This window comes from Schistocerca piceifrons, chromosome 7 (genome assembly GCF_021461385.2).
Source record: "Schistocerca piceifrons isolate TAMUIC-IGC-003096 chromosome 7, iqSchPice1.1, whole genome shotgun sequence".
Classification (NCBI taxonomy): Eukaryota; Metazoa; Arthropoda; class Insecta; order Orthoptera; family Acrididae; genus Schistocerca; species Schistocerca piceifrons.
In genome coordinates this window covers 154,423,634-154,447,691 of record NC_060144.1, presented here as the reverse complement: position 1 = coordinate 154,447,691, position 24,058 = coordinate 154,423,634, and the positions used below count along the sequence as shown (strand labels likewise).

Genomic DNA, 24,058 nt, shown 5'->3' with positions numbered 1-24,058 from the left:
TTTATATATTGATTTCAAAACACAGACGAGCCTCGGAACGAACCACTCAGGATTTGACCCTACTGTTTCAAAAAAAGCAATAAAAGGCTTTGTAAAATAGCTACAGAGGAATAACCCTCATGAGTCACACAACCAAGATTTTTGAAAGAAATTTGCTAAATCGAATAAGTGAAAAGATAGAAAAGCAGCTGAGTGAAGAAAAGCATGGGTTTAGGAAAGGAAGAAGCACGATCGAGCTGATATTTTCTATCCGCCAACTGATGAAAAAAAAATCTGGGAGTATAACAAAAGGGTGATAATGGTTTTTATAGACATAGAAAAGGCGTGTGACTCAGTTAACATGGAAAGACTCTGGGAGGAAATGAAGAAGTTAGATATAGAAGATGGATACATTAATGTGATAAAGACAATGTTCAGAGGACACAATTGTAGAATTAGAAAACCATTGGGGAACTCTGAATACTTCGAAATAAGACAAGGACTTAAGCAAGGAAGTATTCTATCTCCTGCACTTTTTAATGTTGTTATGGAGGGTATGAATAGGGCAATTAAAGATATAGTAAAAGAAAAAGACAAAAAGATGACTTTTGCAGATGATATGGTAATATGGGGTGATAAAGAGGTAGATGTACAGTTACAACTTGATGCGTGGAAGGATTAAAAATAAATAAAGATAAGAGTGAAGTAATGGTATTTGATAGAGAGAAAGGGATCAACGGAAATATTACCTGGAATGGAGAAGCCCTCAAAGTGGTAGAAAGTTTCGCTTATTTAGGGAGTGAAATATCTGGGGATGGAAAAATAACTAACGAAATTAATAGGAGGTTACAGAAGCGAGGCAATTTCTACCAAACAATAAAACACCTGATTTGGAATAAGGAAGTTTTAGAAAAAGCAAAACTCCTGATGTATAAGAATTAATACTTCCCTATTGTCACCTATGGTGGAGAAACATGAACAATGACAGAAAGGGACTGGAGCAGACTGCAAGCAGATGAAATGAAATTTCTCAAAGCAGTTAAGGGAAAAACAAAAATGGACTTAGTAAGGAATCTAGAGATTAGAAAGGACCTTAAACAAGAAAGTATGACAGAAGAAACTGAAGAAATTGAGAAAACAAAAGAGATTAAGATGGTATGGGCACGTTAAGAGGATGCGTGGGCAGAGACTCCCCAAAATTATGGAAGAACTAAAGATGGATGGGAAAAGACCTAGAGGGTGCCCAGTAACACGGTGGAAAATGGGAGTGAGAATATCTGTGGAAAGGAGAGGTGTGACCTGGCAGCAAGTGGAGGAAGAAAAGTAGTAGGAGGACCGAGCCAAATGGAGAGGACTCGTCAGCACGCAGACTCGGCAGTAGCTGGAGTGGGATCCGGATACAGAGAATAAAACTGTCATTTCTGTTCGTGTCATTGTGTATTTCCTTATGTTACCTACTGCGTTATATAGTAGCAGTTCTACGTATGGTGGAAGTTTCGTCAAGCTTACTTGTCATGACACATCATGCGAACGTCACTTTCGTGCTTACGTTTTGCTCCTCTTTGCACTTCATGAAACATGTTATTTGTTGTATATAGTGTTTTGTATTTGGTTTTGTGTATTATTGTGTGTGACTTGCCTTGTATGTAGTGCTTTTTACTATATGTCAAAAATGGTGTTTCGTAGTAATCATATAACAGCATTATTAGGTGATTTATATGCATATATCGATATGCAGGATGATTACGCTGCCCCTACCTATGGGTTTCATGCAACCCTCAGCGCCTTCAAAAATCACGTCCAAGATTTTCATGTTTTCTCGCTCGTTATGCACAAACTATTAGTCCTACAGAAAAATGAACAGGACCTTTTTGTAAGAAATTTAGTGTAGTTGCATTTCGTGTTGGGATACTTTTCCTTTAGAGGCAACAGTTTTCGAGTTGTTAAAGAAAAACACGTTTGAAGATCGCTTTTTCACGTTTTTCTTGAATAACTCGAAAACAGTAGCCTCCAGCGAAAACGTATCCCAGTACAAAATTCAACTACATTAAATTTTCTGCAAAAAGGTCCTGTTCATTTTTCTGTAGAACTAATAATCTGCGCGTAATGAGAGAGAATATGGAAACTTTGCACGTGGTTTCTGAAGGCATTGTGGATTGCATAAAACCCGTAGGTAGGGTAGCTGAATCACCCCGCACATGCAATCAGTATAAGAAATTTTTATGAGAATATGTCGTTGTCAATGACAATTACTGTACATGCAAGCATATTTATTTGTTGCATACCGTAGACTATATACAGTTTTACTTCTGATTATCCCTGTTAACAGAACAAAGAAATGTGTGGAGCGCTAAAGCATACTAATGAAATTTTCGACGAACTTTTTTTTTTAAGATCGGTCTCTTCGTTTAAAATAATTTCGTGAGGTTTCATTATATACATACGAAGATTTATATTTGCTCCAAAACATTTAGTTAACTTCCATTTTTGGCAATATGCAAGGCTGATATGCACTGTATAGTATCACTGGCCTTGTGATATTGTTCTTCCAAGTGTGACCCAAATCTAGACAGGTTTGTATCACCAGAATGAAATTTTCACTCTGCAGCGGAGTGGGCGCTGATATGAAACATACTGGCAGAATAAAATTGTGTGCCAGACCGAGACTCGAACGCGGGACTTTTGCCTTTTTGCGGGCAAGCGCTCTACCATGTGAGACATCAAAGCACGACGCATGCCTCCTCCTTACAGCTTTAATTCCGCCAGTACCTCGTCTCCTACCTTCCAAACTTCACAGAAGCTCTCCCGCAGACCTCGCAGAACTAGTGCTAGGTCTAGTTCTGCAAGCTCTGCAGGGCAGGAGAACTTCTGTGGAGTCAGCAAGGTAGGAAACGAGGTAGTGCCGGAATTAAAGCTGTAAGGACGGGTTGCGATTCATGCTTTGGTAGCTCACATGGTAGAGCGCTTGCCCGCAAAAGGCAAAAGTCCCGCGTTCGAGTCTGGGTCCGGCACACAATTTTATTCTGCCAGCAAGTTTCAGGTTTGTGTCAGTGAGATTCAGACATTCTTGAAATCTTGCTTTGAAATTTATTCCCGTTTTCCTCTATGTGTATTTTCTCACAGTTATCGCTTTTTAACTTATAAATACGAATGGACAAATTTGCAGGACTGTTCTATATTATGACAAATTTTTAATTGTCATATGTTGTTCTTGCTGAAGTTTACTTGTATGTAGGTTTTTTTGAAGTCCCTGTCTGCCTTTATCTGAAAATTTTCCCAATATGACATGATAGTAAATTGTGTATTTTTGCTATAATTTGTCCTTGCTTGTTTTTTTCATCTGAGTGTAATCTCGCGTTTTAAGTTTTGTCGACTAAGGTGCAGTTGTAACCTTTGATTTTTGTTATTGTACTTGGTATCTTTAATTTAGATGTTATGTTTTCTTTTGCTAGTGGGTATCTTATCTGTCTCTCTTCAGAGGTTCAAAAATATATCTCTCTGTGTGCTTTTGAGTAACAAGTGCTATTGTATATTAGAAAGTCTGAAATTGTCTGTTTACACTAGATGACTTTGTCTAACACTGATGTAAGGAGTAACTGCAGCAATCATGCCATATTATGTTTTGTCACAGAGAGTACTGACCTTTCACCCTTGAGAAAGAATGGGTTCCTCGCGAATACAGGATCTAGTTTTTCGTCGACAAAGCCGTTGTTGTCCTGGAAGGAGGGGAAGTCCCTGACCAGCATCTGACGCACCAGCTCGGCGTCCCTCACGAGCAGCGCTACTTCCCGCAGGCGGTAGACGCCGCAGAACGGCACACCATCCATCTTGCTGCAAACAAACGGAATAACATGTCATCAGGTGAGAGCAATGGCATTCGCAGCTTCGTTACTGTTTAATGACGCATGATTAATTTATTTGCTTTTGTGTTTACGGACTGCAGTTTCAGAATGGAGGCTGCCCCCTATAGACTATCTCCAGTACATCTTCGTGAATAATTGGCAAGTAACCCACTTCCAGACGAATTAAAACTGTGTACTGGATGGGGTCTCGAACCCTGAACCTAATTTTCACAGGCAGTTGTGTTACCGACTGAGCTATCCAGGCGCGACTCATGGCTTGCACTCACTTCTGCTGGCACTTCTACAAACAGTTCCCTTGGCTGTGGCTCTGCAGTATCCTTTCGTCCTGGAGTGATAATCCAACAGCATGTGCAGGAGAGCTAATGCAAATTTCGGAAATCAGGAGAGAGGTACTTGTGTGAGTAAAGCTGTTACAGTGGCATGGGGCTGTGCAAGAGTATTATGTGCTTTAATTAGCCAACACAGCATTTTGTCAACACGTCCATCATTGTACCCTTCCTTTTTTCTCTTGAATGAGATGAAATGCATATTTCTGTCACGAAAAGGTTCGATGTTAGGTTACGAATTTCGTAAATCAGACGCGGAGAATATGTGCGAAATACTGGAAAATATGAACCGCGTAAACTTACCAAATAATACAAAAACAGCGTATTTAACTTTTTAGCAACGGCATACGTATTTTCCTCCATCGTTTTCAAACATATCACTTCATTCAAGAGGTACATTCGCAAACACGTGTTTGCAAACACTTCACAGATGTTTTTCTACGTGGTGTGATCAAAGATTAATTAATCATAGTGGTAAAGATATAATTATTAAACAGTTGACATATGCACGAAACAGATTGACCTATGCAGGATATAATTTTAGAACAGATCTTTAAAATTACTGAAAGAGCCGCGGCTTGCGAAATATGTTTATTCATTTAACATCGTTTCTGTTTTTTCCCGTAAAACTATTAGAACAACTGGAGATACACCTCCACAAAATCAAAAAAACAGAATCGATTTTAAATAAACAAACAAATTTCGCAAGCCACAGCTATTTCAGTAATTTTAAAGATCTTTTCTAAAATTATATCCTGCATATGTCAATTTGTTTCGTGCATATGTCAACTGTTTAATAATTATATCTTTACTACTATGAAAAATTAATCTTTGACCACACTATGTACAAAAACATTTGTGAAGTGTTTACAAACATGTGTCTGCGAATGTACCTCTTGAATGAAGTGATATGTTTGAAAATGATGGAGAGAAAAACGTATGCCGTTGCTAAAACGTTAAAAACGTTTCTCTTAGGTTATTTGGTAAGTTTACACGGTTTATCTTTTCCACTATTTCGCACATATTTTTCCGCGTCTGACTTAGGAAATAGCCGGCCGCTGTGACCGAACGGTTCTAGGCGCTTCAGTCCGGAACCACGCTGCTGCTACGGTCGCAGGTTCGAATCCTGCCTCGGTCATGGATGTGTGTGATGTCCTTAGGTTAGTTAGGTTTAAGTAGTTCTAAGTCTAGGGGACTGATGACCTCAGAAGTTAAGTCCAATTGTGCTCAGAGCCACTTGAACCATTTGAACCTCAGATGTTAAGTCCCATAGTGCTTAGAGCCATTTGAACCATTTGAACTTGCGTAACCTAACATCAAACCTGTTCGTGACAGGAATATGCATTTCACCTCATTGAAAAAACAAAAAATTATATTAAGACGACTTACACCTGAAGATGGACGCACAGGGTCCGAAATGCATCGTGTATTGAATAAAACACGAAAAATTGTAACTGAAGGCGTTTTTTAATTCATACCGTAGTTTTCGCTTACTTATGGCAGTCTAAGGTAGCCGATGGTAAGCTGACCTGAACATTTACGCGTGCCATTAGGCGACTCCGGACAGACAGTACTGCATGTTAAATTTCATCCTGACTCTTCTTAGCACAGGCTCGTGTCAAGCAGCATTTAAAGTCTTCGGCAGACGTCAACGGTTCCTTTTAGACCTCTTATTTTAATTTTCCCAACAGATCAAAGTCCAAATATGTGAGGTCTGGTAAGCGTGCTGCGCAGAATCGCGAGGGCTTGGCACTTCAGCATTCAGTCGCACCGTTGCTCCGTCTATTTGGCGCACTTGATGCAAATGAAAACCATATACTATATCTAATTTCTTGACTGTCTCATGCAATGTGAAAGTCTGGAACGATTTGCAAGCAAGTTACCCGATAGCTGCAACAGTGGAGCAAAGAATATTGGGCTTCAAGTACATAGATAAATACACGAACAATAAGAGAGTGTTTTATCAAATTTGGTGCTATGGGGCAGAGGTTCGCGGAACCTCCTCTGCTGATTGCGAGACAGTGTTCAGAGATGCTGTTGTAGTGCAGGGCAACAATATGTTTTGAAAAGCAGCGGGCGAAAACGCAGTTTTGCAGGAGGTCATATCTGTGGTTCTCGTGATCACAGCGATCAGCTGTTAAGTATTTTTAATAACCCTTGAGCTAGCGACCATTGTAACGCCCTCGAATAACGGGTATACTGTAGCTATCCTACATTACATGACGAAAATTTAAACATTAAACACTTCCTCCACTCCAGACAAATTGAGTAAATGATTATTGCATAAGCTGTGATGTTGGATGAACCTTAGGCTGCTTATAAAAGCACAATTTTTTATAGGCAGCTCCTGAAAAAACCAAAACACCATTATTTTTGGGTATGAAAAGTACCAGTGGTGGGGTTGGCCAGTTCTACAAATCATATTTATGGACAACCATCTAAATTTTTATCGTATGATGTTAAGATGACGTTCTCGGGGAACCTCGAAACTTTCTTTGATATCGCTATCCGTTACCGAGATCTAGAGGATGAATTCATGCAGAAATCTGTGCAAACGGATCTTTAGACGTTTTCGCACTGTGGCTCACAATTATCTAAATAGCAAACAATAGGAAACCGCTCAAGTTTGGACTGTACAGTCTTCATACATTCATCTTGAAATGCCAGCTTCCGGTTTTCGAAAATCGGTATCTATTGTGAAAATACACCTAAAAAACCATGATTTAAGGTTAAGGCCACTTCTATAAAGTTTACACATGGTAAAACGACAAAATATTTGCTATATGTTCTTAAGATGTTACTCTCGAGGAAGTTTGAAAGATTTTTCAATATCATTATCCTTTACCGATATCCAGAGGTTCAAAGCTACGTGAGATATTAATATAAAATCCGGTCTGGGGTGTAAATGTAGTTTTAACTGACATAGTGAATACATGGCAAGGCCTCTTCTGAGGTCGTCAGACTTTGCTTTTAGTCAATTGTTTCACAAATAAAACCTTATGACGAGCTGCATCTTTGTAATGGGCATTTTATCACATATAAACACATCAAAAAAAGTTCTGCATCACCTCGGTTCCGAGAGCTCCGGAACCTGTACAGAAAATTGGAATAGAGATCAACATATATATCATTTCCGCCCTTTTTATTGCTCATTAAAACCATACATTGCATGTTGTACCACCATAGAGCGAGACCTTCAGAGGTGGTGGTCCAGGTTACTGCACACACCGGTACCTCTAATACCCAGTAGCACGTCCTACTGCATTGATATAAGCCTGTATTCGTCGTGGTATACTATCCACAAGTTCATTAAGGCACTGTTGGTCCATATTGTCCCTCTCCTTAACGCCGATTCAGCGTAGACCCCTCAGAGTAGTTGGTGGGTCACGTAGTTCATAAACAGCCCTTTTCAAACTATCCTAGCCATGGCAGATAGGGTTCATGTCTGGAGAACATGTTGGCCACTCTAGTCGAGCGATGTCGTTATCCTCAAGGAACTCATTTCCAAGATGTGCGCGATGGGGGATGCGAATTGTCGTCCATGAAGACGAATGCCTCGCCAATATGCTGCCGATATGGTTGAACTATCGGTCGGAGGATGACATTCACGCATCGTACAGTCGTTACGACGACTTTCATGACCACCAGCGGCGTACGTCGGCCCCACATAATGCCACCCCAAAACAGCAGGGAACCTCCACCTTGCTGCACTCGCTGGACAGTGTGTCTAAGGTGTTCAGCCTGACCCTGTTGCCTCCAGACATATCTCTGACGATTGTCTGGTTGAAGGCATAAGCGACACTCATCGGCGAAGAGAACGTGATGCCAATCCTGAGCGGCCCATTCGACATTCTGTTGGGCACATCTGCACCGCGCTGCATGGTGTCGTGGTTGCAAAGATGGACCTCGCCATAGACGTCGGGAGTGAAGTTGCCCATCATGCAGCCTATTGCACACAGTTTGAGACGTAACACGACGTCCTGGGTCTGCACGTAAGGCATCATTCAACATGATGGCGTTGCTCTCAGGGTTCCTCCGAGCCATAATCCGTAGGTAGCGGTCATCCACTGCAGTAGTAGCCCTTGGACGGCCTGAGCGAGGCATGTCATCGACAGTTCCTGTGTCTCTGTATCTCCTCCATGTCCGAACAACATCGCTTTGGTTCACTCTGAGTGGCCTGGACACTACCCTTGCTTAGAGACCTCCTTGGCACAAAGTAACAATGCGGACTCGATCGAACCGCGATATTGGTCGTCTAGGCATGGTTGAACTACAGACAACACAAGCCGTGTACCGCCTTCCTGGTGGAATGACTGCTGTCGGACCGACTCCATCTAATAGGCGCTGCTCACGCGCGGTTGTTTACATCTTTGGGCGGGTTAGTGACAACTCTGAACAGTCAAAGGGACTGTGTCTGTGATACAATATCGACTGTCAACGTCTATCTTCAGGAGTTCTGGGAACCGGAGTGATGCAGAACTTTTTTTGATGTGTGTACGGATATAACCGAAGGGTAACTGCGGCGACAGAAAATGTTAGAGACAAAATTATCTATTCACAGTATTTATTCCCTAGCACAATTGCTCAAAGCTTTAACAGAAATTGATAGTTTGTCAGCTGACAATGTGAATTTCTCTGTGTCTTTTACAAGCGACAAAGATGGCCGAAATAAATGCCTTCTGTTGATAGTGTTCGTGATAATGCAAGTGGACGAACAAGTTTGAACCAGAAATTTGTGTTAGGAGTTTCTTCCTTCGCTTACCGATAAATCTCTAGGAACGATTCTGTTGACGATGTCTTGCCAAGAAATAAGTCTTTGAAATTGCCGAAAGGCACCGAGGGTTCCACACAAGGCACGCCCAGGCGTTGCCAGTAGTTGTGGTTCCACGACAGGTACTTCCATAGCAGCCAAGCAGCCAACACCACCAGGGCGCAGGTAGTAAACCAGTCGACGGCCATGAAGTTTATCTAGAATGAAAAAAAAAAAGAAAAAAGGCCTCACTTTCTGAAAGATTTAGTAGAAGACACAAAAGCTTTTTAGCTATTAATTTAAATGCCTCTTAGTGATACAAACATGTTGTTTATGGGAAGTACACAGTTATTGCTACGATTGCAAAGTATGCAGAGTTTTATACAGGGTGGTCCATTGATGGTGGCCGGGCCAAATATCTCACGAAATAAGCGTGAAACGAAAAAACTACAGAGAACGAAACTAGTCTAGCTTGAAGGGGGAAACTAGATGGCGTAATGGTTTGCCCGCTACATGGATCTGCCATAGGTCAAACGGATATCAACTGCAGTGGTGTCAGAGATGTGATATTTTACCTGATTCCTGATATTCGCGGTACACTCGTGAAATGGTCGTACCGGAATATCCCCACTTCATTGCTACCTCGGAGATGTTGTGACCCATCGCTCAGGTGCCTGTTACAACACCACGGTCAAACTCACTAAAATCTTGATAACCTGCATTTTATTACATATTCATGTGGTATGTAAATAAATATGAATATTTTAGTTGGACCACTTTTTTCGCTTTGTGATAGACGGCGCTGTAATAGTCACAAACGTATAAGTACGTGGTTTCACGTAACATTCCGCCAGTGCGGACGGTATTTGCTTCGTGATATATTACCCGGGTTAAAATGGACCGTTTACCAATTACGGAAAAGGTCGAAATCGTGTTGATATATGGCTATTGAGATCAAAATGCCCAACGGGCGTGTGCTATGTATGCTGCTTTGTATCCTGGACGACATCATCCAAGTGTCCGGACCGTTCGCCGGATAGTTACGTTATTTAAGGAAACAGGAAGTGTTCAGCCACATGTGAAACGTCAACCACGACCTGCAGCAAATGATGATGCCCAAGTAGGTGTTTTAGCTGCTGTCGCGGCTAATCCGCACATCAGAAGCAGACAAACTGCGCCAGAATCGGGAATCTCAAAAACGTCGGTGTTGAGAATGCTACATCAACATCGATTGCGCCAGTACCGTATTTCTATGCACGAGAAATTGGATGGCGACGACTTTGAACGTCGTGTACAGTCCTGCCACTGGGCAAAAGAGAAATTACGGGACGATGACAGATTTTTTGCACGCGTTCTATTTAGCGACGAAGCGTCATTCACCAACAGCGGTAACGTAAACCGGCATAATATGCAATATTGGGCAGCGGAAAATCCACGATGGCTGCGACAAGTGGAACATCAGCGACCTTCGCGGGTTAATGTATGGTGCGGCATTACGGGAGGAAGGATAATTGGCCCTCATTTTATCGATGGCAATATAAATGGTGCAATGTATGCTGTTTTCCTACGTAATGTTCTACCGATGTTACTACAAGATGTTTCACTGCATGACAGAATGGCGATGTACTTCCAACATGATGCATGTCCGACACATAGCTCGCATGCGATTGAAGCGGTATTGAATAGTATATTTCATGACAGGTGGATAGGTCGTCGAAGCACCATACCATGGCCCGCACGTTCACCGGATCTGATGTCCCCGGATTTCTTTCATGTGGGGAAAGTTGAAGGATATTTACTATCGTGATCCACCGACAACGCCTGACAACATGCGTCAGCGCATTGTCAATGCATGTGCGAACATTACGGAAGGCGAACTACTCGCTGTTGTGAGGAATGTCGTTACACGTATTGCCAAATGCATTGAGGTTGACGGACATCATTTTGAGCATTTATTGCATGAATGTGGTATTTACAGGTAATCACGCTGTAACAGCATGCGTTCTCAGGAATGATAAGTTCACAAAGGTACATGTTTCCCATTGGAACACCCGAAATAAAATGTTCAAACGTACCTACGTTCTGTATTTTAATTTAAAAAACCTACCTGCTACCAACTGTACGTCTAAAATTGTGAGCCATATGTTTCTGACTATTACAGTGCTATCTACAACAAAGCGAAAAAAGTGGTCCAACTAAAACATTCATATTTCTTTACGTACTACACGAATATGTAATAAAAAGTGGGGGTTGCTATTTTTAAAAAAAAGGGCAGCGCCATCTAGCGAGCCATCCATAGCGCCATCTGGTTTCCCCCTTCAAGCTAGACAAATTTCGTCCTTTGTAGTTTTCTCGTTTGACCCTTGTTTCGTGAGGTATTTGGCCCGATCACGATCAATGGACCACCTTGTATAAAGAGCACCTCGAACGTTCGTTGGCTGTGTTGATATCTAAATGATACCACGTGTACAGGCGTGCTCAGTGATGATTGTGGGGAAAATGACACGGAGTGAGAGGAACACTCAGAGCTGGAGTATGTATCTCTGCTGCTGACAAGAACATGTAGTTTTGTTACAGTTGTGAAAAAGAGCAACAGGGGCTACATGTATATCAATACCTGTATTCCACAAGGCACGTTACGCTATGTGGCGGAGAGCACATTGTATTCTATTGTCATCTTGCCCCCTTCCTCCCTTTCCTACTCCGGACGCTAATGGTTCGCGGAATTTTGTGGGTTAGCAGCCATCTGAGCTCGAAACTTTCCATTTTTAAGTTCACAGTCTTTTCTGGAGATATACCTAGCTGTTGGAAGCAGAACGTAGCCTCCCGGAAATTTGCAAACCACACATATGATGCAGAACGCCTGTCTTGCAACTTCTGCTGCTAGGGGTCGACTGAGCAACTCTGCCACGCTTTCGTGCTTATTAAGTGAACCCGTAACGAAGGGCGCTCCTCTTCTTTGGATCCTTCTATTTCTTCTATCAGTCTTATCTGCTACTGGCTCCCGACTGAAGAGCAATATTGGTCGAATGAGAGTTTTGTTGGCTTCCTCCTATCTGGGTGAGGATTCTTGGTATGAGTCTGGCATCTGCCTCACATGTGATTAGTTTCATGTAGTCGTTCCAAATTAAATTGCTCCGTCCGCAGATACCTAGATATTTTATGTGTATCACTGTTTTCAGTGACTGTCCTGCAGTTGGATATGTATACAATAATAGGCCTCCCGCCAATTTATGTTCAGTACGTTACATTGCATACGACGAGAGTCATCTGCCAATCATTGCACCAAGCGTCGATCCTTTGCCGATCTTCCTGCATTTCGTAAACAGGAAATGAGGTTTAATCCTGCTCAGCACTTCGGGGCCGAAGTACAGACTGCTGAAAATGCGGCATGTTCGCGTTTATCTTCCTCAAAATGTCAGACAGCACGGACCAACAACGACAAATGCTGTCACAAAGTGGGCGACCATCTCACAAAGTGGTGACAAACGGCAAGTGTTTACGCCGCCAATAAAACCGGAGATAGGTAGGCGATCGGACTGTTCGTGCCACGGAAGTTGATGAAACTGTTGCACATTCTATTGACACCTATGGCTGAAATATGCCTTACGTCGTACCTAACGTCGCATTAGTTAGCACCTGGATCTGTAAGTTCAGTCGGGACGAAGTATAGGCATGGTTGTAGTGCACAGCTCTTTGTAACATTTTAGTTTGGTGCATAAGTTAGTAGAGTTCTTGTTTTGCGTGTTGGTATTTCGGTTGTCGTGGGTTTATTTATCGATTGTCATTTTTTATTTGTAGTACAATGTTCCTACTTGAGTTTACATATCGTCATTTTGTTATTTGGAGATAGTGAACGGAACTGTGGACGACGGAAAACGGAGTGCCAAGTGGAGAAATCTGAACATTTCCGATATATTCTTCCGTTTGAGTTCAGTACAAGAGTGACAGCAGTGAAGGAAGCCAGAACATTTGCGCTCTATGTGGGGATAGTACCATTGGACAGAGCACTGCAAGAAAACGGTTTTCTCGTTTCAAGGAGGATGGTTTCCACTTTAGTGACTCTCCACGTTCAGGAAGACGTTCCGGACTTAATGAAGAACTTTTAAACGCATTAACTCACAGTGATCCACGTCATTGTACTCGAGAACTGGCAAACGTGATGAACTGTAATCATTCCACAATCGTGAGACATTTTCATGCAATGAGGAACGTTCAAAGATCAGGTATACAGGCACCGCAAATCACAAAAATCAGCTGGTGGTGCCGGCCGTGGTGGCCGAGCGGTTCTAGGCGCTTCAGTCAGGAACCGCACGACTGCTGGGTGGCAGGTTCGAATCCTGCCTCGGGCATGGATGTGTGTGATGTCCTTAGGTTAGTTAGGTTGAAGTAGTTCCAAGTTCTAGGGGACTGATGACCTCAGACGTTAAGTCCCATAGTGCTCAAAGCCATTTGAACCATTTTTGAGAAGAGAGCTCCGACGTCAGTCCCTGTTATAATTATGACATCACTTACACTTCCGTTCGACTACAACGGCAGCGAGACACTGGTACGTTCGTAACTAGGAGGGTGGACTGAGGTGCTCCACGGATGCGACACACTCTCGTCTTTGAACAGGACGTACTTCCTCACGTAGAAACACGTCGAGATATTGTCCACGCCACGGGGTCCTGTAGAGCATGCAAGTCAAAGCTTGTCGTCTCCACTGTGTGCGTACGGTGGAACGAGAGACCTGAAAGTGAGCCAAACCTCAAACATTTTTTACTTTCAAACGGTACATTTACGAACATGGGTTCCTCATCAGAGCTTTGTCTACTAAATCCCCTCTACAACCCTGGGGAGCCAGCAGTAGGACCTGTGAAACATTCTGTGTATTGAAAACCATTACTATACGCCGCGATTTAAAGTGCGAGATGTACAAAATATTCCTGGTGTTTCGTATCACATAAGAAATACGCCTGCAGATACGAAGAAAATGCTTTTATTCAGCTTGAATGTAATCTCCACTGGCTACAGCAGACCTTTACTAACATTTGTAAAACTGTCGCAAAATGGAAAGCGGCAACGGATATTCCTTTTGTTATCCAAGTAATGATGTCACACTTCTTTCATGTCCGTTGAAACATTGGATTGTTGCGTAAGTTCGTAGCGTCTTTCCATACATTTAATAAACACAACAGATACACATAGCATAGACTTTAGTCATAAATTACATATTTTCCTTTGCTATTTTCAACTGTCTGCCAACGAAGGGGTAACTTTTCGGTTCCGTGACTGTAGAAATCACGTGCTTTTGAGGAGAAGAACTCGTCGAGCATTGTTCGGAGCGCATTTTCATCCGAAAAGAAAATTCCTCGAAGGTTGTTTGATCGAGAGCGGAAAAGGTGAAAATCTGAGGACGCAATATCAGATGAATAACTTCCATATAGCATTTTTTCTCAGTCTAACAGTAAGCAGAGGACATTATCGTGCAGTAGCATCACTTCCTGGTCGCTGTTCTTGGATTGCGTCACTTCACGCAGTCTTCCTGGTGGTTGTTCTTGGATTGCGTCTACAAGACGTCTCTGTTGTTGACAATAAATGTCATCAGTGATGCTTACACCACGGACACGCAATCTGTAGTTCACCATATCGTCGCAGTTCCACCAGATACATAACATTATATTTTGTTGATGTGCACGAGTCTTTGTGTGGGGAGTTGCTGCGTTGTTTGGGCTCGACCATTCCTCCCTTTTCCCTTATGTTAGCATAAAGACACCATTTATCGACACTAGTAAGGATACAGGGTAGAAATGGTCTTGTTGTTCACGAACCAATTGATCACGAGCAAGCAGAGATCGTATATGGCCACCTGCTGTAAAAAATGGTTCAAATGGCTCTGAGCACTATGGGACTTAACATCTGAGGTCGTTAGTCCCCTAGAACTTAGAACTACTGAAACCTAACTAACCTGAGGACATCACACACATCCATGCCTGAGGCAGGATTCGAACCTGCGACCGCAGCGGTCGTGCGGTTCCAGGCTGAAGCGCCTAAAACCGCTCGGCCACAGCAGCCGGCCCCTCTTCTCAGATTGTGTGCGTAGCGTGAAGCGGGAGATTTTAGAGTGATCCGATCTTCAAACTTATTTTATATTAAAACGGTACATTTCCAGACTAGGTTCCTTATAAAAGCATTACCTACTACATTCCCTCTACGACCTCTAAGAAACCTGTAATAGAAATTGTGTAACGCCTATTTAATCGCGAATAATCTGGAGAAATGATACAAAAATGCTACATACAGTATACATGGTATGTCAGAATTGATAGCGAAAACTGACACAGATCAAAGTGTATGAGAACAGAATCAAAAACGTTATAGTAATCATGACTCCAAAGTACAGTATAACATGCTGACCCAGTTAGTACTAATGCATTTGAAGGGTAAACTATTCAATTAGGTCCACATTTAAGTGGGCTTAAGTGTGACGTGAACCCCTAAGCTGTTCGTGAGTCAATCCATAAAATTACCATGCACTAAAAACTGAATGTAACGAACAAAACAATACCTATAATTTAATCTAAAGGTACAATCACAACGACATAAAAGTGTGTTACATCATACAAGCCTGCTTAAAATATTCAGACTACAAGGCATGAGCACACAGTAGATTTCATTTTGTTTGTGTATATCTTCTACACGTTTCTAGTTTAGTAAGGTGAACGTGTATTATGTAACATAACAATTTAAAGCAAGTTTGTTTACGTAATTGTGTGAACAAATTCTAGTTGGTGGAATGGTGTTTTACCGTCTTTGCTTCCTCGCTTTTATCCTGTAATACGGAGTCAGCAGGTTTCCGTCATTTGGTAAATTTATGTTAACTTTGGTTTCAGATGCCCTTCATGACGTCATTGTCGTCAGTTAATCTAAGGGAGGCAAGTGATGTGTGCCTTTCATACGCAAAATGTGTGGCTTAAATGGCTCTGAGCACTATGGGACTTAGCTTCTGAGGTAATCAGTCCCCTAGAACTTAGAACTACTTAAACCAAACTAACCTAAGGACATCACACACATTCATGCCCGAGGCAGGATTCGAACCTGCGACCGTACCGGTCGCGCGGTTCCAGACTGAATCGCCTAGAACCGTGAAAAATGTGTGAATTTTGTGTTACGTGGCATTATTTTTTAATTGCTCATGTGTCGTGTAAGGGTCAAGCAGAGGCGTAAACGGTTAAAAAATGGGCATTCCGACATGATGTGGCAGATAGTTAAATCTTGTTCGACATGCGGACAAAGTGGCGGGGGAACGCCACTTACCAATGACGATAGATAAAAAGGCAGTGCCCAATACGTAACATAGTTAAAATGACCTCCTGCCTGCGGGAGGGCCGAGAGTATGTCGTCCAAGCGGCTGGGAGAGGCTTAATAATCCTGAGCTTATTCCCATGAAGGGAGTACCGATGGCGACGCCAAAGGGGTACCACCTCCTGAGAGACGGCAACACAGAGATCGTTGGGGGGAATATAGGAACTAGTGGGCTGATGTACAAGGATTGCAGCGTTGGTAGCAGCGTCAGCAGCCTCGTATCCTGGCAGACCGACATGACCAAGAACCCACAGAAACTGCACAGTGGCTCCACCAAGAGTGAGCAAGTGACAGTTTTCCTGGACCCGTTGCACTAAGGGATGGGCAGTGTACAGCGCACACAGACTTTGAAGGGCGCCGAGAGAGTCTGAGTAGAGGACACAAAGGAAAAATCGGAGTCCCCGATGTACTCTGTGGCCTGATACAGGGCGAAGAGCTCGACTGTAAATACTGAGCAGTGTGCCGGAAGCCGATATCTGAAGACATGGGCGCCAAAAACGAAGGCACACCCGAACCACGGTCAGTCCGAGAGCCATCAGTGTACACAAAGGCACTATCGCGAAATAACATGTCAAGGTCGTGAAACTGAAGGCGATAGAGCGACGCTGAACTTAGGAAGCAAATGAAGGCCTAGATTAGCACGGGCAACTTCACGAAGCCAAGGTGGTGAGGGTTTCAAAAAATGGTTCAAATGGCTCTGAGCACTATGGGACTCAACTGCTGTGGTCATAAGTCCCCTAGAACTTAGAACTACTTAAACCTAACTAACCTAAGGACATCACACACATCCATGCCCGAGGCAGGATTCGAACCTGCGACCGTAGCGGTCGTGCGGTTCCAGACTGTAGCGCCTTTAACCGCTCGGCCACTCCGGCCGGCTATGAGGGTTTCACACCCACTAGGAAAGTTGCAGGTAGTGTGAAGTTAAACTGCCGAAGCAAGCGCCGAAAATTAAAGAGAAGCTTCTTAGTTTCTAAATACAGAAATAGTAATTAAATTTGTCATTACGAAAATGTTTGCAAACAGGTTCGTACATTCGCCATACTTCGGTATGCAAACAACTGCCGGACAGGGTACATGCAGTACAAGTGCCTGCTGAAACAACCTGATTAAATGACTGCCGAAGTAAAAATGCTGTTTATAAATTATATGAGTTACTATCGAAACATTAAATATTTTTCCCTAATGGTCAGTTAGTCTGTTTACAGTTGCAGGCATGCTTAGAGAGTGTAGCGCCCCTGCATTATTTTTTATAATATATTAAAAATACGCCGGTCACTTTGGTCAAGCGGTTCTAGGCGCTTTCGCCCGGAACCGCGCTGCTGCTACGGTCGCAGGTTCGAATCCTGTCTCGGGCATGGATGTGTGTAATGTCCTTAGGATAGTTAGGTTTAAGTAGTTCTAAGTCTGGAGGACTGATGACCTCAGATGTTAAGTCCCATAGTGCTTAGAGCCATCCATTAAAACGCCCTATACATCTATTGTCTTAAAACTTTGTAGAATAAACAAAGTGGAAGTGTAGAAACATTTTATTTACTGTGCTATATTTTGAAGCTTTTTTTGTACAACACACGTGATGTACATAGCAAAATACAAGTTTGTTATAAAACAAGCATATGTGAGTAATTAAAGTGAAATTTATACAACAGTCTGAAAAACAGTAAAATAATAAAGTGAAAGTACCAAAACGAAAATATATTCGTGTGGTTCTAACACATCTAAGAAATTATTCATAGTTACTTCCTATAATCCCCTCACAGTAGGTGTCCACAGAATGATGATAATTTCCTGGGCGACACTCGTGATGCTGTAAAATTGTGTTGTACATTTTTCAGTATCTTCGTCTTCTTCTTTGACCATGTCCTTTTTTCCACTCCTTCTTCTTACACTCGCGGTAACTGATGTCTGGGAATATGATATATTATTACAGAACTCGTGGGAAAGTGGAGAGACTTAGTTCTTCATTTCCTGGTCTTTCTATTTCTCAAATGTTATTTCAAACTCGTGTCGATGCAAAGGCTGGTTAAAAAGTAGTGAGCGGCACCATTATTGGGCCTCCTATAATCCACTTGCATAATCTGAAGTGCACGGTTTAGTGTATACTTGAGCTGATAGCGAGAAGATCCACCTGGTATACCTCCTTTGAATTTTGTTACCATCTATGTCTTTAGCACCTTTATCTTTTGCTGTGGCATCCATGGCTTTATTTGAAGGAAAGATTTCCGTTTTCACCACTGAAAGCTTGCTGCTGATCTGCTTCATTGCTTCCACCCTGTGTTGGGCAACAAATACATGTCTGAAGTCTTTTTTTTCCTTTTCAGACAGACCAAAATACTTTATCACATTCCATATACGTGTGGCCAGGTCCAAGGACTTTATGATATACGGTGTAAATATGCTGATTTTGCCTTAAGATGCACGAGTGGTATTTCAAAATTTGGCTATTGAAACATATATTAAACAGTACTGTAAATAGTCTTATAATCACAAGCATTAGACTATTTCTGTACTTCAAAAAAACACATACCTGAACCTTCATTAAAGATATTAGCAATTCTCCTTCTGTCCACCACTTCGCTTACACTAGTTGTATTCAAAGTGGAGTTCAGCTATTGGCTTTGAGCTTAAATTGTATCATCAAAGAGTGACGCACTATGCAGGATCTCGCGTGTACTTCTTTCACTCAGAAGAGATTCGTGCTTTAACTTACCAAATGTGCATTTAGATCAGTTTCTTGTGAAATGTCACTTGCAGCAATTGTACTCCCAGCCCCTCAATTTCTATTTCAATTAACAACTGCAGATGGAGAGTACACACTGAGGTGACGAAGACGTGGGACAGCCACGGAATGGTTGCTGCTGCTGGACGCATGGGTCATTCCATTTCGAAAAATCGTTAGGGAATTCAATATTCCAAGATCCACAGCGTCAAGAGTGTGCCGAGAATACCAAATTTTAGTCATTACTTCTCATCTCGGTGAATTCAGTGGCCAATGGCCTTCTCTTAGTCACCGAGGACATTGACGTTTGTGTAGAGGTATCAGTGCTAACAGACAAGCAACACTTCGTGAAATAACAGCAGAAATCAGTGTGGGACTGACGTACCACAAACCTATCCGTTAGGACAGGGGGCGAAATATGTCTTTATTGGGCAATGGCAGCAGATAACCACACCAGCGCCTTTGCTAACAGCACCACATCACCTGCATCACCTCTGTGTCGCCTCTCCTGCGTTCGTATCCACACCAATTGGACCCTAGAAGGCTGGAAAACCGTGGCGTAGTCAGATGAGTCCTGATTTCAGTAGGAAGAGCTGAAGGCAGGCTTCGAGTGTGACTCAGACCCCACAGAGCCATGCAACTAAGTTTTCAACAAGGCCCTTTGCAAGCTGGTGATGGCTCAATAATGGTGTGGGCTGTGTTGACATGGAATGGCCAGGCTGCTCTGATCCAACTGAACCGATCATTGACTGTAAATGGTTATGTTTGGTTACTTTCAGACCATGTGCAGCCATTCATGCACATCATGCCTCCAAGCAACAGTGTCACATCAGCAGGCCACACTGGTCACGATTGGTTTTGAATAACATTCTAGACAGTTTGAACTATAGATCTGTAAACCCAGATCGCCTGATATGGATCCCATGGAAAATTTATAGGACATAATCGAGAGCTCAGTTCGTGCACAAAAATACTGCACTGGTGTGCGTACTGTAAGACCTTCGGTACACGCACCATCAGATTATTTGACTTGTCGCTCTAACGAAGTAGGCGAGTGTCAGCAATATGTCTCGTGGTCTTATCGTGGCGTGTTTATCTTCATCCGTTAGGTCAGACGATAGAAATGCCACTTGCACGCTTAGAGTAGCAGATTGACGGTGACCAACTTTAAACAGAACTTGATTAATTTTCACACACATTTATTAAAATAATAACAAGAGTAAAAATAACTTAACTTGGTTCTGATTGCTATTTACAATTTACAATCTGAAGTTCCTTTGGTCTTGTTACGTTAATCTTATCCTCACATCTCTGATACTTGACAAAGTGTCTATACATTTCTCTTCATGGCTGTGTACAGGAATATGATAATCTTATTAGGCGCAGACTGAAACTTGACTACAGACTAATGCAGACTAATGCAGACTGGTACAGACAGGTGCAGATAAATGCAGACTGACTAATCGGAGGTCTGTACACTCGTTATAATACCTCGCGCGTTCATGTATCACTGCGCGAGTGTGATCCGCGGGGAGAAAAGGTTCTACGTTAGCAGCAATCTCATTGGCTGCGTTACATATTAATACGCGGATCGGTGGAGGCAGAATTTGGTCCGTCTCTATGACAACGCCATCTCGTAGTGCGGAGACGGACGTGCGCTGCGCCTGCGCTGTTGTGGTTATGGGGGCGCGCTCTAGTGGGAAAGTTGTGTACGCGCTGACTACGCGGAACTATGTACACAACATGCACCTTTAACACTTTCGTTATTATGGACGGGTGTATAGGCAGTTTAGACCAATATTTCTGGATGGGACTTCCGGTGACTTGTTGAGTCCGAGCCACGTCGAGTCGCTGCACTGCGTCGGGCAAAAGTAGGTCCGTCACAATACTGGGAGGTATCCCCTGACTCCTACCTCAGTAGAAATGTGGGCTGTTGTGTACACTGCTGGAAATATAACCAGCACGCATGTGCCGGACATACCTGATTCCAACTCCTTTCTGTACGTTGACGTAGGCGAAAGGTCGCGACGTCACAGACAGTGGTCAGTTGGTACAGTAGTAGGTGCAGTCTTGCGGCCGGCAGGTATCTGCTGGAGTAGCCAAAGCGAGAGAGAAGCGTGTTTGTTACGCACGGGCGTCCCCACAGCACTGACTCCTCGTGAGGGACTGCGCTCCTTTTATAGGCCGGCCATTATCTACACGCGTGGCGTCGGAAGCTGCCCCGTTGCCTCTGCGCTACATAACGCTGCCACTTGTCAACGGCGGAAGATGTTCACTATGTGAATGTAATTGGGGTGTTAGGTACAACTGTTTCGACTCTGAACGTGTCTGAGGTACAGCTACGGAGTCAAAAAAATTTACATACATACTTTAGTATGTCAACTGTTTAATATACACTGATGCATAACTAAAGAATAACATCTCTAAGGACGTGGCGTGAGGCAACATATTTTAGTGAATCATCGAAGGTCGCTGAAAGTCATAGTAAAGAGAATTTTATATTGCTGAGAGCCTACAGTGTAAGCTAGTTGGACCACGCAATGAAAATTCTACAAGTAATACGTAAAGACCCAAAAATAACACTTTTCAAGGAAATGGATGTATACACACACATACTAAACTACCCAGCCAAACTCTAAACGAAAAAAACTGAACTTCAGCATAAAAGTTTAGTTTGAAAAAACTTTCGTCGAAATTTTAGAACGCGTTAATAGACAACATGATAAGGCAAGACTACTCACACAAACCTACACAGAGAGTCTATAACCACCACACAATTCCCAATACACAGGGTGATCAAAAAGTCAGCATAAATTTGAAAACTTAATAAACCACAGAATAATGTAGATAGAGAGGTAAAAATTGACACACAAGCTTGGAATGACATGGGATTTTATTAGAGCCGAAAAAGAAACAAAGTTCACAAAAGTCTGACAGATGGCGCTGGACAGCAAAACTGCTACCGTGACGGGTGAGAGGTACGCCGATATGTTACAGAATCGCATCATGCCCAGCCTAGCTGATAAACACTTGCTGGAACGTACGCTGTTTATGCAGGATGGCACTCCACCCCATATTGCTAGACGCGTGAAAGATCTCTCGCGAGCGTCGTTTGGTGATGATCGTGTGCTCAGCCGCCACTTTCGTCATGCTTGGCCTCCCAGGTCCCCAGACCTCAGTCCGTGCAAATATTGGCTTTGGGTTTACCTGAAGTCGCAAGTGTATCGTGATCGACCGACATCTCTAGGGATGCTGAAAGACAACATCCGATGCCAATGCCTCACCATAACTCCGGACATGCTTTACAGTGCTGTTCACGACATTATTGTTGACGAATTATGCTGGACATATTGAGCATTTACTGCAAAGAACATCATCTTTGCTTTGTCTTACTTTGTTATGCTAATTATTGCTATTCTGTTCAGATGAAGCGCCATCTGTTGGACATTTTTTGAACTTTTGTATCTTTTTGGTTCTAATAAAACTCCATATCATTCCAAGCATTTGTGTCAATTTGTACGTCTCTATCTACAATATTCCGTGATTTATTCAGTTTTCTAATTTATACTGACTTTCTGATAACCCGATATATATATATATATATATATATATATATATATATATATATATATATATATATATATATATATATATATATATATATGTATATATGTATGTATATATATTACTCAACAGCAACGTCTAATGTCGAGAAAATATACTTATAAACAAAAAAACTCAATCTGCACTACAAATACAATACGTTGAATTATTTGACAGCTACAGCGTCGTCAATGAGATATGGAAGTAAGTACTCGACTCGCTGTTACAAAACCAGTCACATGTACAACGTAAAAATTGTATATACTAACAGCGGTATATAGGTGCAGATCGCTTGAATAGAGGAAGGCAGCCGAAAGAAGCTTATCGCCTTACTGTACAACTCCTGAACAAAAAGTAAATAGCAGTGTCCTGATATAGTGTACATAAAATGCATTTTCAAGTACAGAGAATGATCCATAGCCCTGTATTGCGGATGGAATACAACTACGTACCGGACGTGAAAAGTCTGCGCCCCGATCAAATATAACTCCACTTGCTGAAAGAATGGGCTATTGGTTAGAGCATTGTATCACGTCAGGAAACACCGTAGACACTTTAGAACCGTAACCACGTGTTCAGACTGAGCAATTACATTAAATTCGAGAAGGATACGTTGTGGACAGTCAAGACAGATGGTCCTACTCAAGAACTGATGAACACATACGACGTCAGTGTAAAGCTGTGTACCAGTGTTCATGTCAGTGCGTCATGAAAGGTATACAGGGTGAGCGTAAAGTATTGCTCTGATTACTAAAACTCACTCATAAGGATCTACACTAGATACAGCTATGCGGTTTGTTGCAAATGGCAGCTTAGCTCATAAGGCTTTTTTTTTTCTCTCCATGTCTGTGACAAAGTCTCTTGCGTCACCACATCTACAGCGTCTCATATTCGTGTTGTAATAGTTTGTATCTCAGTAACTAATGAACTGAACACTTCATGCTTAACATAACCGCACAAAAAAGTCAAGTGGTGTTACGTCTGGTGAACGTGGTAGCCATGGTGCTGGACTGAGACTTCCGATCCGTATGTCTGAAAAGGTTTCATCCAAGAACTGGCGAACAAATAAACCTCAGTATGTCAGCGCACTATCTTGTTGGAACTCTACCCGTGGTTGAAATTCCTCAAACTGAGGAGCGCAACAATGTTCCAACATGTCCAGGTAAACTGTTGCCCAAATGGTAGGCTCGGTGAAAAGAACGATCCAAAAACTATGTTGTTCATTTTGCCAAAACAAACATCCACTTTCAGGCTGTCCCTTATCTGCTGTATCAGGACTCGTGGGTTCTCCGACCCCGGGATGCGAACATTATGGCTGTTTATTTTCCAGAAGATGTGAAAAGTCGTTTCGCCGGAAAGATAAACTTTAACGTAGTCATTGCCCGTGCATCAGTTCGTTCCAGAATGTTTCTTGCAAACTTCCCACGTCTGCACCTACTGTATCATTTGGTTTCATGGCTTATTGGAGCTG

The 24,058-nt window shown here is 42.5% G+C and overlaps 1 protein-coding gene across 1 annotated transcript in view; it reads right to left on the bottom strand.

The window, feature by feature from the left end:
• Window positions 1–21,122, bottom strand: part of LOC124804927 (cytochrome P450 6a2-like) — an 84,195-nt gene extending 63,073 nt beyond the window's left edge. The window contains exons 1-3 of the mRNA XM_047265302.1: window positions 20,966–21,122; window positions 8,931–9,136; window positions 3,622–3,810 (exon numbers count right to left, since the gene is read on the bottom strand). Of these exons, the coding sequence (XP_047121258.1) occupies window positions 3,622–3,810; window positions 8,931–9,127 (386 nt within the window). The 5' untranslated portion in view covers window positions 9,128–9,136; window positions 20,966–21,122. The remainder of the gene's footprint in view (window positions 1–3,621; window positions 3,811–8,930; window positions 9,137–20,965) is intronic.
• Window positions 21,123–24,058: the final 2,936 nt, after the last annotated feature.